At 33.7% G+C, this 18,935-nt stretch overlaps 2 protein-coding genes and 1 long non-coding RNA gene across 4 annotated transcripts; 2 read left to right on the plus strand and 1 right to left on the minus strand.

Moving 5' to 3' along the window:
• Positions 1–716: 716 nt before the first annotated feature.
• On the minus strand, positions 717–2,535 carry LOC122295181. Its single transcript, XR_006237876.1, has 2 exons — positions 1,060–2,535; positions 717–975 (listed from the first exon to the last, which is right to left on the minus strand). It is a non-coding gene; the product is annotated as an uncharacterized LOC122295181 (long non-coding RNA).
• Positions 2,536–7,793: 5,258 nt separating this feature from the next.
• Positions 7,794–11,336, plus strand: LOC122300808 (RAP domain-containing protein, chloroplastic). The gene is made up of 3 exons (XM_043111705.1): positions 7,794–10,049; positions 10,166–10,248; positions 10,929–11,336. The coding sequence occupies exons 1-3, from the start codon at positions 8,222–8,224 to the stop codon at positions 11,019–11,021; spliced, it is 2,004 nt and encodes a 667-aa protein (XP_042967639.1). The 5' UTR covers positions 7,794–8,221; the 3' UTR covers positions 11,022–11,336.
• Positions 11,337–12,304: 968 nt separating this feature from the next.
• Positions 12,305–16,377, plus strand: LOC122300809. 2 transcript variants are annotated; one of them, XM_043111706.1, is made up of 4 exons: positions 12,305–12,466; positions 12,796–12,952; positions 13,682–14,628; positions 16,081–16,377. In XM_043111706.1, exons 2-4 carry the CDS (start codon positions 12,946–12,948, stop codon positions 16,084–16,086), a joined length of 960 nt encoding a protein of 319 aa, XP_042967640.1. In that variant the 5' UTR covers positions 12,305–12,466; positions 12,796–12,945; the 3' UTR covers positions 16,087–16,377. The 2 variants fall into 2 exon arrangements, with proteins under 2 accessions (XP_042967640.1, XP_042967641.1); XM_043111707.1 differs by lacking the exon at positions 12,796–12,952 and having other exon boundaries at positions 12,308–12,466.
• Positions 16,378–18,935: the final 2,558 nt, after the last annotated feature.

Raw genomic sequence — 18,935 nt, forward strand, 5'->3', positions numbered from 1 at the left:
TCAACAAAGTTTGCCAATTTATGCATTGTCCCCGCACTTCTCATTGGCAAGCTATTAAACGAATACTTCGGTATCTTCGTCCAACTGCTGCCTTTGCTCTTCATTTTTCTCCAATTTCTTCTCCTAAACTTTTAGCCTTCTTCGATGCTGATTAGGCTGATTGTCCGAATGATCAGAAGTCCACCGATGGTTTCTGTATCTTCTTTGGTTCTCGTTTAATTGCATGGGGTTCCAAAAAGCAACCCACGATTGCATGTTCTTCAACTGAAGCTGAATACAAGTCCGTTGCCAATACTGCTTGTGAATTATTATGGCTCCAATCCCTTCTTAAAGAATTAGGAATTTGTCTTGTTGATCTTCCTACTCTGCTATGTGATAATATGGGTGCTACTTATCTTTTTGTGAATCCTATTTTGCATTCTAGAACAAAGCATGTGGACCTTGATTTTCATTTTGTGAGGGACAGTGTGGCAGCCAAAACACTCAATGTGTCCTTTATCTCTAGCCATGAACAACTGGCTGATATTCTTACAAAGCCCTTATCTACTGCTCGTTTCTCATTGCTGCGTTCAAGTCTTACCATACTTCCTATGTCGCTTGAAGCAAGGGGGGATAATAGAGCACATAATGACTCAGCGTCCAAAGAAGCTTCTGCAACAAACTCTCAACAAAATTCACAATAGATGTGCTAGAATAAAGTAGAAGATTCCTGAATATATTTGTAACCGAATACAGGACTTTTATTATTATTTTCTTTATGTAAATGAGTCTGAAATATAGGATAAATATGCCTATAAATTCTGTATTGTTGTGGTTGTATTCAATATGGAAAAGTAATAGTAATACAATGATGAGTTTTACACAGACTTTACTTTCGTTGAAGCATTTCTTCGAATAGGTGTAAAGCTCTGTTTTTCATTACTCTATCAAAATCTAACAATAATACTGGGACTTTATGCAACAACGCGTATGTATCTGCATAGAAAAAGTGTATGAATGTGTAAATCATTTGAATTTTGGGATGGATCTTAAAAGAGCAGGCTTGATTTCAAGCACAACCTCTGAAAGATCGTGAAAACAAACACTACAAAGATGAAACATCCACGCTTTGAAATTATTGAGCCCAGAAGCCTTTGTGCACATGGTGGGGATTCGCCTTCCCAACAAGTGGCTTCAAATGCTTCCTGAGCAACAGACACCAGTTTGTAGAAATATCCATAGATTAGTTTTTGACTCTCTCCATTGATTATACCTTATGAAACTAAATTACTAGAACCAAATGCAGAGAAATTCTTGAGTAGTTACATCATACATAGAGAATGCACAAACAATAAATATTGGTGTAAGGGGGTAAAATAGATTAGATCCAAAATGGTTCTCAAGGCCACCCATCAAAAGACAATCACTAGAAGACAAAAAAAAAATGAGAAAATGAAAGGGGACATAGAAAGGATAAGGGAAGACAAGGTATCAGGATGTCAGGAGGAAAAGAATGAAGAGGGCACAAAAGAGGGATGGATGACCTAAAGCAAGGGTGAAGAGATAAAAGGCATGGGCATATACGACTTTAGAGACTTTTCGGTTAGACTTCTCCAAGAAGGCTTCTTTAACCTCACGACTGAGATTTTAGCGAAGAGATCTCCACCAGAAGACGGACTTTCGGAATCTATTATACAGTGAGGATAAGAGACCATGAAAAACTATAAAACAAGTTTATTATAATGGATTCTCCCATCTTTGAATCCCGTGGACATAAGCCTAGTACCAAACCACCTAAGTCTGCATGTCTCATTTGATCTATTTCCCCGCATTTATCATCTGTTTACCATCATGGATATACTCACGGACATCGTACAACCATACTAGACCACTGCCTGGGGCTCAGCACAACACCGATCCAAGCTCAGGACAACCTTAACAGGGCCATGAATAGATCTTTCTCCCCTTTTGAATTTCTGTGCCCTTTTTAAGTATTAACAATTGGTATTTCATTTTATAGGCAGAGATTCTTCAACAAGAACAACGAGGTTCTGAGTTCTGAATGTTTTGCTGTCCTATGACATATAGCTTCTGCAGTTCTGCCACACTTAACAATCCAAAGAAAATATCACCAACCAAGAAATGTATTACAGACACGATGGGTATCAATTTTGCAACATAGAAACGAAGATACAAGGATTTTCAAAGCAAGAGAGGGGACAAATGCATAAAGAACTAAAATAATAAACATTCTTCTATATAAATAAATTACAGAAAGCACCCACACAAAGCTGGCTTACCAAGGAAAAAAGTTTTGAGGAGCAAAAGAGGAGTGTGTGAGGAGAAGAGGAACGCAATATATCATGGATGTGTTCGTTGATGGGCATCTAACCATTATGTCATATGTTCATGCCAAACATTAAATGACCATCAACAAACATATCCATGGCTGCGCAACAAATGTTATCCCCCTTGAGCTATGGGGAAAAGTACAGAGTAGTTGAAGTAACAGTTTGAGAAGGGTGTCTGCCATTAGTCTTAGACAAGAAGAGAGAAGCATTTATATTCGGTGGCCAACCAAATATCATGAAAGCCCTATTTTACGACAAAACTACAAAAATCTCAAAGCTGGCCTAAAAGGCTAAAAGGCATATACCATTATACCTTGAGAATAAACCTTTCTTGCTGGTTGGTGGAAAATAGGGTTGGTTTGAACAAGGGGTGTTGAATGAAGGTTGCTTTGAACTTGAAAACCCCAAGAGGGGAGAGAGAGAGAGAGTGAGAGAGACAGAGAGACAGAGAGGTGATATGGACTGAAAGGAAATTTATTCGTCAATTGTTACCTGTACTGTATTTATGAGTAATATTTATCGCTTTCAGGAACAATTTCGCCCCTTTGTCCTATGTTACCAATTTGGCTTGGTGGCTATCTTGTTCCAAGACAATGAGCTGAACTAACAAATAGTAAAAATGTTTGACCTATGACATAAACTATAGTACAATACTATGAAGCTCCAATTTTTATATAATTTCGATTCTTTTAATTGGATATATATATCTATAAGAGAGGCAGTGGAAAAAAAATTAAAAAAAAAAAAAAAAAAAAAAAAAAAAAAAAAAAAAAAAAAACCTACAAAGAATTAGCCCCTTTAAATCGTGAACAGACGACGGGCCCAACCCAGTTCTCTCCTTTTATTTCAAGTTTCAAGCAAATCTTGAACCCGAATGCATGACTTTTGAAGGGTTTATTAGAGATAAATGAAGAAATACGATGGATCCAGTTGCCTGCTACCTTGTTTGTATGCTATTATTATATAAAAGATTTTTAGCAGAGACAAATGAAGAATTCCTATGGATTCCAGTTGCCTTGCATCTTGTGCACTTAGCCAATGCTTCGTTACAGTGGTATTCAGCAAATTCTTGGGTACTTTCACTTTAGGGATTTAAAATCAAAGCTTTAAATCACGGAATAAGCGCTTATAGTAAGTAAGTACTTAAGACTGGAATCCAAAACACGAGAATTAAGAATGCATATGACGACTGAAAAAACTGCAGATTCATGGATGTTATAATCCAAGGGTACCAATCACAACCCCACAAAGAACAAACTCCAGCTTTGTTGCCAGACAGGATTAACAAATAAATTTCATTCATTTAAAACGAAACAAGCAAAATCGATCAAACCAAGAAAAAGATAGAGAATATAAACATGTCAACCCCAACCAAAGAATCATGCAAAACAAAACAACTAACATGGCTAAAAACTGCATCCCCATCATGTGGATACTTGTGTTGGCGATGACTCATGCTGCTGTCAATATTGGTGCTGCAGATTTGAAGAGTGATCGGCTTTGCAGACAGTGCTCCAAGTGCGATGCAAGTAAATGCCCTGCAAGCGAAGCTTTTCCCCACATGACAGCATTTGATGACACCCTAATCGCCGGTGCTTTGCAGTCTGACTTTGTGGATTTGAATGACAGAGGTGTTTACTCGGTTCCGGACATTAAAGGTGGTGAATCAACAACGTACAATGCTTACTTTGGCTGGAAATCCACTTCTGGTTCTGCTTCTGGCTTTCATAGGTACGTAACTCTTATATAATTCCTTTATTTTGTTTTCAGAACATAGGAGGCCTCCGACACGAAATCGGACATGGAATAGCGTATGCATGGAAGGTTTTATATTTGATGAAAGATGTCAGGGGGGTGGGATATACGTATCATGGGGCTATGGTGATACCGTGAAAACCTCTCAGAACGAAAAACTTCAAACCCAATTCGGACACAGCAAAAATATGACCGACTCGGTTTGGCACTGTTCATGAGATTGGTCCAATTAATGACATCTGCGATTTTGTTGTTCTCTTCGTTCATTTCCCCAAAAACAAAGAACAAGACTAATCCAATAGAGCAGCCACAAATCTAGCCATTGGAGTTATCTAAAACACAGAATATCATAGGCTTCAAGCTGCTAACACAGATTTTATGTCCCTGATCTGCATGCACGACAGGTTTAGCAATTATATGATAAATGCTCAGTGGGGGAAATGTATCTGACTGTGGACAAGCATGGGAAGGTGAGTCATCGATCGTTGAACTCACTGGAAAGCTTAGCAGAGGCCGACTAGAAATCCATAAATCCACCAAAGGAGTTAAACCACCGAGAATTCCGCTTCTGGATCTCTTCCAGCACAAGAAAATGCCTGACGGCGTTTGAAGAGAAGACAAGAAAATGAACAGTGGGTGTTGCCGAGTGCAAGCTAGATGGCTCAAACCCTTTCCAGCTCTTCGCATTCCGATTCCATTGTCACAAAGCCTTCTGTTGCTGTGGGGTTCATAACCAGTGAAAAATTTTTAACATACATCGCAATATTCGTATCTGCAAATAAAATAACACATCCAGAGAGGCTTTGTGAAAAATTCTATACGGTCTCTATAATTTTATTTTTATTTTATTATATATGATGTGATATATTTTTTATTATTAAATAATTTTTTATTATCTAATAGTAATATATATATGTTACATCTTATATAATAATATTAAAGTGATACGAGAGTTCGGCGTATAGCATTATTTGATATATATGATCATTTTATGCACTTCAAGTTGGGTATGGAATGCATAGCCTCGTATTCAAATTTCAAGCTCATGTTAGTGGTACCACTTGCATTACCTAGTTGTTTTAATTATTTCAACTAGTAAAATATTTTATGCACTTTTATATTTTTAAAATTTTTATTATTTCTTAAATAAGGATGTCATGTGTCACGTTCTCATTGGTTTACAACATGACCTTTAGATAAATTAACAGAATGATTTAATTGTAAAAATTTGCATAATTAAAAATTAAATAATAAAAAAATTAAAACTTAGTCCGAGTTTGGGTGGTGAGGTAAATACTTCATTACTATTTATTATTTTTTTACTATTTTGTATTACTATTCAATAATTTTTTATTATTATTCACAAAATATCTAAGATTACCTCATTATCTAAACACAACCTTAGCGTGGTTTGCTAAAAGCATATGCATCCTACCACCTAGAAAGATTTGAAAAACGTTATAAAAAAGTCTTACACCACACACTTATATTTAATTAATCTGTAATTTATCATTTTTAACTTGTCATTCTGTATAAGAAGGTTAAAGATGAAAAATCATATGTTGATTAAGCGGAAATGTGTGGTATAAGGTTTTTATGTAAAATTTCTCTAAAGAATTTTTAGTAAAAATTTAAAAATATATATATATATATATATATATATATATATTTTGATGAATGAATTTAATTTCACTACAGTGGCTTATCAAATTTAGGGAGGCTATTGTGGCAAGTTAAATTTACTTTATTATTTTTTTCCTTCTTTGGTTCCTTTAAACGTTTTCCCCAGGAATGTGATAATAGTTGTTCGGAACATGTCTTTTATCTTAAGCTATATATTTTGAAATTTTATCTTTTTCTACTTTTATTTATATTTCTATTATTATTATTGCTACATTTTTTTATCATTATTTGAAAATAGAAAATGAATTTATCATTTTCTTCAATTTTTTATTAAATAATTTTTTTTTTCTTCATCGTGTTTCAACTATTCATCTGATCTAACAATTGTAGATTAAACAAAAATCATTTGAATAGAATAAGGAAAAAATAGAGAGGGAAATTTTAGAAAGATAGGTAGTTAAAATAGAGAAAGAGTAATAATGCGTGTATGATTTTTTTTTTTTAATTTTTTTTTACAACCTTTTCATACAAGTATGTTTTAAATTGAGGGTATTTCTAAAAAGTAATGTTGGATATAACTGTAGGGTGTGCAAATCCTATGTATTCTATTTGAAAAAATTGAGTCTATCATAAAAAATTATTTTTTTTTCCTATGAATTCCAGATTTATTAAATTTTTTCCAAAGAAATGTGTGGAGCTAACATACTCTAAGATTGCAAGTATCATTCTCATTTTTAATTGAAGGTTTATCATTTTCCATTTATAATACACATACAATTTTTTAGATAACGTGTTTTCAGTCATGAGCGTTTTTATAAAGGAAAATGATAAACTTACAAGTAAGGCATGTTTGGATACTTAGGTTACGTTCGGATGTTGACTTAAGTTTTTTATAAATAAGAGTGAGTTAAGATGATAGAGTCAGTTTTGTGGGGCCCACCAAAAATGAGATTAGATGGTAAGATGAGTTTAAATTTATTTATTGGAAGTTGAAATAGGTATGGATCCTACCAATAATTGGAAAGTTGTTCTAATGATTACATAATTAATTTATTAAATATTTTATCAATAAATAACATAAATCCCTTCATGCATGTAAAAAATAATTTTTTACTATTTTTGTATGCAAATTTTTTCTTATTCGATATATATAAAAAATAAAAATAAATAAATAAATAAATAAGATAATAATATTATGCCCACATTTTATTATATTATTTGTGTATATTTTTTTTTTGTGTATATATTATTTAATAAGTGGTACAAAAGTTTTTGTGCGGGAGAAGAATAAAAATAAAAACTCACCCACCTGTCGTTACAAAGGTTTGGCGATCGAAGAAGAAGGAAATACTGTGTGGAACTGGAATCACGGGAGAGAGAGAGAGAGAAAAGAGAGAGAGTGACAAATTCATTTTTGTATCAGTTAGTTATTACCAGACAGAACTATGTTCAGTTGATGCACTTTTGCATGTTTGAGATAAGAATTTTAAGTTATCAAATCTAACATAAATGAGCTCGGTTTGGTTAGTCAGTTCATATGAATTTATCACATTTGGAGCTGTATGGTACAAATTTTTTGTCTATCTAAACAGTTTATTTTTTTTCCAAATTTTGAAAATATTAATGTAAATAAACAATATAAAATTGTAAAAATTGATAATAAATAATGTATGAACAGTATATGAACAATATAAAATCTCAAAGATTTGAGTATTCTATAAATACCGTGAGACTTACACATTTTTCAAATTTTAAAAAGTAAAAATTATCTCATCTCATCTCACTATCTAAATAAATATTTTTTTACAAATTATTTCAACTAATCTTAACTAAAAAATTTTACTATTATTAAAAATATCTCATCTAGAAAATGGTAAAACTTTTAAATTAAGAAGAGATCACTTTATTTACAATTGAAAAGTGTGAAAACATTAAACAATTATTTTTAAAAAGAATTAGAATTATCATTAAAAATTTGTTATTTATTTCATATAAGTAACATATTTACTCACATTTAAAAAAATATATATATTATACGGCGCTTGTCAACTAATGCAAATATTATTTCTATACAGAATATGAGAGGGCTTGATGCGCAAAAAGCTGGGACAACTCCTACCGTTGATACTCCTCAAATCCAGTGGGACTGTTTTTTCGTTTTCTATTCAGCATCCCGCAATTTCCATTGACGGGGAAGACGACACACCGTTTAACTGGAGCATCGTCAATATCTCCGATCTCTTATCCAGTCGAATTCGGTTTAGTTCTGGTGGCTCTCTCAAGCTACTTTTGTTGTCTCAAGCTACTTCTCGTAAACGAAAGTATCAAAGAAGACGTCGAGGGAAGCAAAAATCTTTGCTTTTAATGGTTCGAATTTCTCGAAAATCAGTGGAATTCCTTTGATGGGTATGTTTCACTTCCTCCACATTTTGTGATATCTCTTCATTTGATTGGGCACTTGCGGTAGCAGTGGGCAATTTTTCTTCGGAGCATATATACACATATAGGAAAGTATGGAAGGGTTGTTGAACACATTTCCACACCAAATTTGCTTAAAACCCTTCGTTTTCGATCCTAAACTAGTTTATACCCTTCCAATGCTAAAATCGGGAGCTAGGTGTTTTACCCGTAAACCCAAGCTAGGTTTTCCGAGAAGAAATTGCTTAAATCTGGGTAGAGACAATCATGCTGTTAGCTCAGTGAGTCTTGATGATGGTGATGGTGATGATGATAAAGGAAAAAAAGATTGTAATATGGACTGGGAATTGGAGTTCCTTGGGGAGCTTGACCCTTTGGGCATCAAGCCTCCCAAGAAAAAGAAAAAATGGCAGAAATCAAAGTTGCTGGAAGACACTGATGGAATGGATTGGTGTGTGAAGGCGAGAAAGGTTGCACTCAAATCGATTGAGGTGAGGGGGCTTACTCGTAAAATGGAAGATTTAATTACTGGGAAGAAGAAAAAGAAGAAGAACAAAAAGAAGATGGCAAACAAAGAGAAAATTAATATTAAAGTTGAGGAAGATGTGTTTGATGACTCGGAGGATGAATCTGAATTGCAAGATATGAAGACTGTTGATGATATTGATGGCCTAATGAAGCAGGTGAGTATGTTGGCAGGTGGGATGTTTGAAGAAAAGAAGGAGCACTCAATGGGAGAATTTGTTCAGAGGCTATCCCAATTTTCAGGGCCCTCTGATCGTAGGAAAGAAATTAATTTGAACAGAGCTATCATAGAAGCTCAGACTGCGGAAGAAGTGTTGGAGGTTACTGCAGAGACAATCGTGGCTGTCGGGAAAGGCTTGAGCCCCTCGCCCCTCTCTCCTTTAAATATTGCTACTGCACTTCATCGTATTGCTAAGAACATGGAGAAGGTTTCAATGATGGAAATGCATAGGCTGGCTTTTGCCCGTCGAAGAGAGATGTCTATGCTTGTGGGTATTGCAATGACAGCCTTACCAGAATGTTCAGCTCAAGGTATCTCAAATATCTCATGGGCATTGTCCAAGATTGGAGGTGAGCTGCTTTACTTATCTGAAATGGATAGAGTTGCTGAGGTGGCTTTGACAAGGGTTGGAGAGTTCAATTCTCAGAATGTTGCTAATGTTGCGGGTGCTTTTGCATCAATGCAGCATTCTGCCCCTGATCTCTTTTCAGAATTGTCAAAAAGGGCGTCAGATATAATTCACACTTTCCATGGGCAGGAACTTGCTCAAGTCTTGTGGGCTTTTGCTTCTTTATATGAGCCTGTTGACCTTTTGCTTGAGTCTTTAGATAGTGTCTTTAAGGACTCTAGCCAATTTAAATGCTGCTTAAGGAAAAGAACTGTAGATGGTATCGAAGAAAGCAGCGAGGACAGCAGTAAAGACCTTGACTCTGATCGAGTTTTAAGATCTCCCGTACTCAGTTTTAATAGGGGTCAGCTTGGGAATATTGCTTGGTCTTATGCTGTTTTTGGACAAATGGACCGGATTTTCTTTTCTAATATGTGGAGAACTCTGAGCCACTTTGAGGAGCAAAGGATTTCAGAGCAGTATAGGGAGGATATCATGTTTGCTTCTCAAGTTCATCTTGTGAACCAGTGCTTGAATCTAGAATACCCACATCTTCAGCTGTCTTTGACAAGTGCTCTCGAGGAGAAAATTTCCCGTGCAAGAAAAACTAGGAGGTTTAATAATAAAATCACTTCATCCTTTCAGAAGGAGGTAGCTCGCCTTCTTGTTAACACTGGCCTTGATTGGGTCCGAGAGTATGTTGTGGATGGGTATACTTTAGATGCAGTTTTAGTTGAAAAGAAAGTTGCTTTGGAGATTGATGGGCCAACTCATTTCTCAAGGAACACGGGTGGGCATCTCCTGCTTGTATAACGTTGTAATCTGATGAAATTCATGGTGTAATTTGACCATCTTTATAGTGATGATTTAGCTTTCAGTTGATGTTCTTAGTTTTCTTTTCTGCAGGGGCACCTCTAGGACATACCATGCTGAAGCGCCGCTACATTACTGCTGCTGGTTGGAAGATCTATTCATTGTCTCATCTAGAGGTGAGATTCCTCATTTTACCTTCTGTTGGAAATTCCATAATTCTTTGCCTTGGTAGACATGAGCTTAACTGGTTTACATTGTATGATTTAACAAAATCAAGAGATAATAACAGGGCCTTGGCAAAAATAAGTTATAAAAATGATGCTAACAATGAAAAAATTGTAAGATACTTCTTTTGCTCGTTTACATTTATGCCCTTGCTCAATAACCTGCCTAGAGTTGTATAAATGCTCTAAAATTATTCCACTACATATGGTTGGTGTTACTCTGGATCCAATGCTCTCAACCTCTGAGCACCCAAACCAACACAATTTAGAATAAATAGGCGGACTTTTATTGCAAAACAAACAACCTAACACAACAATTAAACGTGCACACGATTGTATGATAGATTTATGATTATATGGTGTGGCTTTTACCAACTTTTTACTATGTCATGCTTTTGTGCTAGTCCTTTCACGATACACAAATGTCCATCTATTGAACTCTTGTTCATCAATGGCATACCATTTCTGTTTTTTTTTTTTTTTTTTTTTTTATAAGTATCAATGGCAGACCATTTCTTATTTTCTTACATGTTTTATTGGACAAAGTGATTTTTGTTATTCTTGTCTTATTGCTTTTCTTTTCTGCCTCGAAAGAAACTGATAAAATGGATTTCCGGGTCTATATTTTCTAGTGGGAGGAACTTCAAGGTGGCTCCGAACAGCTAGACTACCTAAGAGAAATTCTCAAAGATCACCTAGGTGAAAGCACCACCAACATTGCATGATCAGAGAATGGTAAGAATGTGAAGGAAGCGAGAGAGAAACTTCGGCAGATTTGTACTCCTCGCAAAAAGAGAAGGAAGATATGTATCTTCGAGTTGAGTAGAATCCAAGTTCCTTGAAACGAAAATTGTTTTCGAGGTTATTTCCATGTATGCTGTGGAAATATGTGGATGGCATGAATTGCACGTAAACACCTTGGTGTCATGGTCTGCACCATGGGCCAGAAGCAAAGTCAGCTAAGCTTCTTGGTTTCATAGTTACAACCCAATCCAATGTGATAAAAATTATAAATATTTTAAGATCTGTTCGATGTACCACTCTAAACCATCTCAATCGGTTAGTCTTTAAGATTGAACTGAAATTTAAATTCACGTATTAAGTCATATTGTAAAATTATTTTTATTACAAAATAGATATAATATAACATATAAAAATACGTTAATATGTGATGTGGTTTATTGATATAGTTTAATGTGATATGTGCGTCAAATTATAAAATTATTTTTATCATAAAATAGATTTAATATATCAAATAAAGCTACTTTTATTTGTATAAAATAATTATTGTAGCTACTACAAAAAGTGAGCATCAAGAGACTAACAACCGGTCCGTAATTATTTTACCACTTTATAATAAAATAATATTGTTTTAAAATTCAGTAATATCAAATTAAATCAAAAGTCAAAGAAAATTTTAAAAAACTAATTTGTTATCATTAAGTTGTATAAAAATTGTACATAAATTGTAGGCTTATCATTTTTTAATAAAATTAGATGGTGGGCCCAATGATCCACACAAAGAGATCAACTTACGAATTAACATGATTTTATATAATATATTATATTTATTTTATAATAAAATCAAATTTATAATTTAACATATCACGTCAAATTATATTAATTTATAAATTTATTTTTATAAAAATTTATTTATGGTTTAAATATTTATTAAATACGAAAATAAAAATGTATTTATATTCATAAGTTTACTGTTTGGTTTGGCAGTAAGATGAAAATTTTAAATTTTAAGAAGAAATATTAAATATTATTGTTATTTTGAAATTTAAAAAAATTAAAAAAAGTTGAATTATTTATTATATTTTATATAAATATTTGAGAAAATTATAATGATGATATGAAAATTATAATTATAGTGACAAACCGAACGTTACTAGTGTCAACTAGTAAAAATTTTCAAATTCAAAAACTTGTAACTGACATTAAAAATTATATTGATATTTTGCCATTCAGTACGTACAATTGTCCATACGCGTCGTACCCGTACAAAAATATAAACCATGCTTTGCAATCTTCCAAGCCCAAACCGTTGCATTGCCTCCTCGCTCCTTTCTTCTTTGTTCTAGACTCTAGTACTGATGCTAGTAGTCCCTACAAAAGCAAGCTAAACCAAAAAGCTCGTATCAAATTCGCTCATTTCAATTTCCAGGTATATATTTGTATATTCCCGCCCCCTACAATTATGCGCATTTTGGATTGTTTCTGCTGTTGTTGCTTTATTGAATTCGTTTTCATGATTGTTTCCAATTTCCGGCGGTGATCGTTTGATTTTTACGATACATTTGATTGTGGCTTTTTCAGGCCACAAATCTGAAGGAGAGAAGGAAAAAAAGAAAAAAAAAAGAAAAGAAAAAAGAAAAATAGGACGATCATCTTCGATTGCTGTGGAATATTGTCCACTTTATGTGATCTGTAACCAGTTTCGATTTCTTGCTTCATTTCATGATCTGACACGCGCATTTTTATCATTTTATGCAGATCCAGATCCTGGTCCTAGATCTACTTAAGTCGTTGTTTATGTATCTGTATATTGTGTGCGTGCATGATCAATACGCCATCTTGTACTCTTTTTACTTCTTTTTGTTGTGCTTAAATCGCTGTTGATTACAGTGTTGCCCTGGAAGTTGGATGATTGGTATTTCCGCATCTTTAACTTTCAAGATACTAGTCTACTAGATCAAAACTTCCTTGTATGTTCAATGCAATGTTGATAATATTAACAATATGCTAGGCTTGAACATGATTTGTATGGAAACTTGGACGATTTTCAACTCTGCCAATCCGATTATGATTTACTTATATTTTGTGCTTTAAAAGCTCCCCCCCTTAAATATGGCTTAATCCTATTTTAATGCCTATTTTACCTTGTAATCCTCTAATCAACTTTAGATGTATCAATAATTTCTCGATATTACTTCTTATCAAATAATTAAATGATAAAAATTCAAGTTGGTGATGCAGCTTTGTAATGAAAATGGAAGCTGGAACCTTTATTATTATTATTATTATTATTATTTTTTAACTGGAAACAGACTGAATTTCATTAATGAGCATAAGAATTTATTTGTCCATGCAGCAATGAATTTTGAACTCATATTTTATGCATGATTGCATTTATATGTATGTTTTAATGTTCTCCAAACGATCTAGGTTTTGCTAGTGTCATGTTTGTTGATTTGCAGAGTTTTATTTGATGATCAATGACATAAGTGCGCTCACTAAGTTCATTCATTATTTCTTGCCATTTTGTCTACTTAATTTGGTGCTTCATACAGATCAAGTTAAGAATAAAAATTGTTGCTTCTTTTGTCCTGGTTATTCTAAAATAAGTTCATTTAACATCTGGGATCTCGGTTCTATTAAGGCATGGCTTCATCTGGTACATATGAAGTTGTTGAAAGGCATGTTAAGGACAAAGACCACAAGAAAGATGAAGATAAAGGTGGATTTATTGAGAAGGTGAAGGATTTCATTCATGACATTGGCGAGAAGATTGAGGAAGCTATTGGATTTGGGAAGCCTACTGCAGATGTTGCAGCGGTTCACATCCCTCGTATCAATCTTGACAAGGCAGATATTGTTGTCGATGTTCTCATAAAGAACCCAAATCCTGTGCCAATCCCTCTGATTGACATAAACTATTTGATTGAGAGTGATGGAAGGAAACTTGTTTCAGGGTTGATCCCAGACGCTGGGACAATCCATGCACATGGTGAAGAGACTGTCAAAATACCAGTTAATCTGGTTTATGATGACATCAAAAATACATATGACGATATTAAGCCCGGAAGCATAGTTCCATATAGGATCAAGGTTGACCTCATTGTAGACGTGCCTGTTTTCGGTAGGCTAACACTACCACTTGAGAAAACTGGAGAGATCCCCATACCTTACAAACCTGATATTGATCTTGAGAAAATTAAATTTCGGAGATTCTCTTTTGAAGAAACTGTTGCAGTTCTTCATTTGAAAGTGGAAAATAAGAATGACTTTGACTTGGGCTTAAATTCACTAGACTATGAGGTTTGGCTTTCTGATGTGAGCATTGGAGGTGCAGAACTCTCAAATTCTACAAAAATTGATAAGAATGGAATAAGTTACATTGATATTCCCATCACCTTCAGGCCTAAGGACTTTGGCTCTGCACTTTGGGACATGATTAGGGGAAAAGGTACTGGTTACACCTTGAAAGGACATATTAATGCGGATACACCCTTTGGAGCAATGAATTTACCCATCAGCAGGGAGGGCGGTACCACTCGTCTCAAGAAGAACAAAGAAGATGGTGGGGATGATGATGATGATGATGAGGTATGTTAGCTCTATGGCTTTCTACTGAGACCCAACATAAAATTTAGTTTTTTAATCTTGTGCTGTCTTAAGCTCACAGACTTATGTGTGAATGAAATGATAGATTGGTTAATTATGTATTGCTCTCCCAGCTAAATAATAATGAGAAATAAAATTTCACTTAATCACTTAATCCTACTCTAATTTCATTTTAAGTATGAAGGTCTCAAATTTTCAATAGTTTTTCATTCTTCATCTTCTTTTTTCTTGCATGTATCATCTAAACAAATCTATTTTCTCTTTTCATGTTTTCTGGTGACAATATAGGGCTCTTCTGTCCATATATTTTTGTACGTTAGTTTGGAAACTAGTTGAATCACTTAAATATACATTGTAACAATGGCACATGGTAATATTTACAATGTCAACTACATTGATAAGCCATTTCAATATTTTTACGCTTGCACAATAAATTAAGCAGTGGCCTTATATTTCATGAAAAATTTAGCCGTCAGATATGATGGTACTCACAATGCCATCTCGGGAACATTTCATTATTTGCATGTGTGAGAAGCAAAACAGGTGCTGCATTATTAACGAACTCTTTAAAGGAACACAATGAAAGGGGAACCATGAGCTTGATGCTATGGGCGTGTGTCAATGTGTGCAAGTGACCTTACTAAACTAGAAAAGTAGAATGGGAATACTGGATGCATATATTAGAAAGGTGAAATTGCCTAGTAGCTAGGAAAATACATAACAAATCCTTAAGTTTATTGGTCTCAAAATAATAGACTAATAGGTTAAAACATATGCTGCAAGGATTCCTTTATGAATTGATCACTAGTCAGGATGACATATGACAATATTTAACTCTAGCAAAGAATTCCTTGCACCTGGATTTGCTTCTGCTTCCAACTCACCTGTCTGAATGAATTGATTACAACCCCTCAAATTTGGTAACCTTCGATGTTGATATTTGGCATCATGCATCTTGCTTCTCACCTTAAGTTAAGGAACCTATGGCCATTTTTATATAAGTTGAAGGCGACCACTAAATTGTTGAATAAGACGTATTAGTCACTGACTGAAGGGGAAAGACTAAGACAACTCTTTTTGGGTTATGCCGTAAAGAAAGACAAGTCTCTCGATCCCCTTGATACACTACCTTAGATAGCTTGCATGAACAAAAGGGAGGCGTACTAAAGGCGCTCTCCTTACATAAGTTAACAAAGTAAGGGAGATTTTTTTTCCCACAAAAGCGGCTGGCAAGGGTTCCAAATTAAGACTGAAGTGGATATTGGTAACCTTCAATGCTGACATTTGGCATCATGCATGCTTGCATCCCTTAAATTTTGCAATGTCCTCACTTTATATTGGCAATTGACAAACCTTCAACTTACATATACTATGAGACTATTTATTAAAAATTGCATTCCCTTAAACTAAACGATTTTAATTTGTTCTTTGCAGGAATAAAAATTGCATTGGCTGGAGCTCCGATCATGAATTGCTGTCATCTGTTTCACAGTAGTCGTCCTTAAGAATAATAGTTAAATTTGCACTCGAACTCGTGACTATTTCGTCGAGTGTTGATAACTTGATGTTCATCTATTGCAAGCGAAAGTTTAGGGATTCTATGCATTCATAATTATGGTCGTGTTATTGTGATGTAGTTGGGCGGTTCTTTTCAGATTGCATACCCATCCTTTTATCTGTTGAGACCTTTGGAATGAAATGGACAAAACCCAGGAAGTATTTTTCCGTCAAGCCCCTCCTCCTAGATCGTATTTCTGGGTTTCGTTCTCCATCGAAATATTGAGAGATTTCAAAAGAACGAGTACCCTCTTTGAAATTTGATGGTTTGTCTCGAATACAAATCATTTATAAAAAGAAAAGAAGTGTTACAACTGTTAAAAAAAATCACAAAATCAAATTTACAAACTTAATTTGATGTGATACATTATAACTTTATAATTTAACATATTACATTAAGTCACGTTAATTTGTGAGTTTTTTTTTTAGCTAAAGTATTTTTTTTTTTTTAAATTTTTTGAAGCAAGATTGACAATGTTTAACTTGCAGCTGTCTGCGTTCGTTAGAAAATTTCGGTGCGGATACAAAATGCGAGAAATGCCACCTAACCTTAGCAAAGTGCGAAGACGACGAATACGACAAGTAAGAGAATTGAAAGGGGACGGTGATCTTTCGTGTCTGAAATTTAAAACTTCAAATAAAATAGAAATAAAAAGTATGGTTCTCCTTACAAGTTATAACCTAATAATAAGTTGGTAGGAGGAACATCAAATCTTATCACTAATCTTCCCTGATTATATACAATGGTTAGAATTAGAAATTACAAGCTGGAAATTATATATATATATATATAAATATATATATGTATGTATGTATGTATGTATGCATGTATGTATGGATCGCACAATTCGATCAATGGGAAGGCATGGTGCACATCACGCGTGTCGAAAAGAATTGCTGGGGGACAACATATTAGAGCATCCTCATCCCATTCCTCATCCTCATCCCTATAATTTAACTCAAAATCACCTTTCCTCAAAATTTTCCCTAAATTTTATTCATCTTTCAAAAACCTCCTACATCCCATTCCCCATCCCTATCTCTATTCTATTAAATAATATTTTTCTATTCTTTTTTTATTACTTTTTTCTTTCACTTCTATTTACAAATTTAACTACTCAATATTTTTTCTTATTTTTTGAACTATTACTCTAGTGAATATTTTAAACAAAAATTTAAATTATTTTTTTGTGAATATAATAATATTTTTAAAATTAACTTTTTTATTTTTTCGTAATTAATTAAATTATTTTTAATATTATTATTTAAAACTATAATAAATATGAGTATAAAAGAAAGTGTAGATGATTGAAAAATTATTTATTTTATATATTAGAATAAAATATTAATAAAAATGATTTAGGGAATGAATAGTGAGTCCCCAAATATGGGGACTTACTGTTTATTCCCTAAACCTTTTCCCTAAAATAGGGATCCGGATGTGGGGGGTATTTTGACCAAAACCCCAAAATAAACCCCAAATTATGGGGAATATAGAGTTTTGGAGAACCGGATGGGGATGCTCTTATCAGTCGAACAAACATGGGCCAGCAGGCAAGCCTTTAACAAATGCATAGACATTACTTAATGAGGAACGAATCGACCAACTTTTTCATAAAATAATACGATTTCCAAGCCCCTTCGTAATCTGCTTTCCCCAACCAAATTACTCCCTCCCCCATCCCAAAAAATAAAAAATAAAATAAAATAAAAATAAGAGCATTCGAAATCATTATATAAGGTTACTTTTGGGTAATTTGGGTTCATCTTAGGCCATTTGGTCAATAGATAACTATGATTTCAAATATTAAAAATGTTTAATGTCTCATTTTTGGTCAATAGAGCAATATATACTCTTTGACCATTTAATATTTGCTTGTACGGTCAAGACTTATCATGGTTTATATTAGTAACAGGATCGAAGTCGGTAGAAAAATAACTCAAATTGCTTGTACGTCCAAGATAAATCCATCTGACCTCTATTAAAATCTATAAACAGATTTTATAAAATAAATTTACATATTGATATAATTTAATGTGATACGTCAGATTTATTTTACAGTAAAAATATATTTACAATCTAACGTATTATATTAAGTCATATTAGCATGTGAGATTGTTTTTATAAAATCTTTTTATAGATTTAGTATTTCTCAATACCATATATCCCCCAGCTTTCAACTTTTTTTTTTTTTTACTTGCAAGAGTTGATGACTAAAGGCAGATAGATTAGTCAGATAATACCCACCACCCCCACATGGCAAAATCTTCCAAACATGATGTACGGACGAGGTTGTCAATTTTGAAATGTTGGCTAGTTTTACACTAACATGATAATGTTTTGTGGTATTTTAAAAAGATACAATGTTTCACACAAGAAGAATTTATGTATGCGTGCAGCTTATCTTAGAAAATTTAGCAGCCACACGGAACTTAGACCTTTGACTTGAGATCAAACCTGTTGGAAACTTGGAAAATTATGGTAAACTGGGTTTTTTTTTTTTTTCTTTTTAGGGTGTTTTATAAATTATAATTTTTTTTTGTAGAGTTTTTTTTGTTGGGGTTTTTTTTTTTTTCTTTTTTTTTTCTTTTCTACCAAAATGATGTAGTGCTAGTGGGAAGTTAGGGAGGTGTAATGGAAAGAGGAGAGGTTTATTTTGATGTAATAGAAGAAATTACGTTTATCGGCCAAATGCCAAAAGCTATTCCAAATGATGGATTCGTTTAAAGTA

The sequence above is a fragment of the Carya illinoinensis genome, chromosome 2 (assembly GCF_018687715.1).
Source record: "Carya illinoinensis cultivar Pawnee chromosome 2, C.illinoinensisPawnee_v1, whole genome shotgun sequence".
Lineage (NCBI taxonomy): Eukaryota > Viridiplantae > Streptophyta > Magnoliopsida > Fagales > Juglandaceae > Carya > Carya illinoinensis.

Bases quoted from the DNA above. Each gene is read 5' to 3' on its own strand.
- LOC122300808 (XM_043111705.1), top strand. From the start codon at position 8,222: ATGGAAGGGTTGTTGAACACATTTCCACACCAAATTTGCTTAAAACCC. The intron at 10,050-10,165 runs GTGGGCATCTCC...TCTTTTCTGCAG, and splicing joins TCATTTCTCAAGGAACACGG to GGGCACCTCTAGGACATACC. The intron at 10,249-10,928 runs GTGAGATTCCTC...TATATTTTCTAG, and splicing joins ATTCATTGTCTCATCTAGAG to TGGGAGGAACTTCAAGGTGG.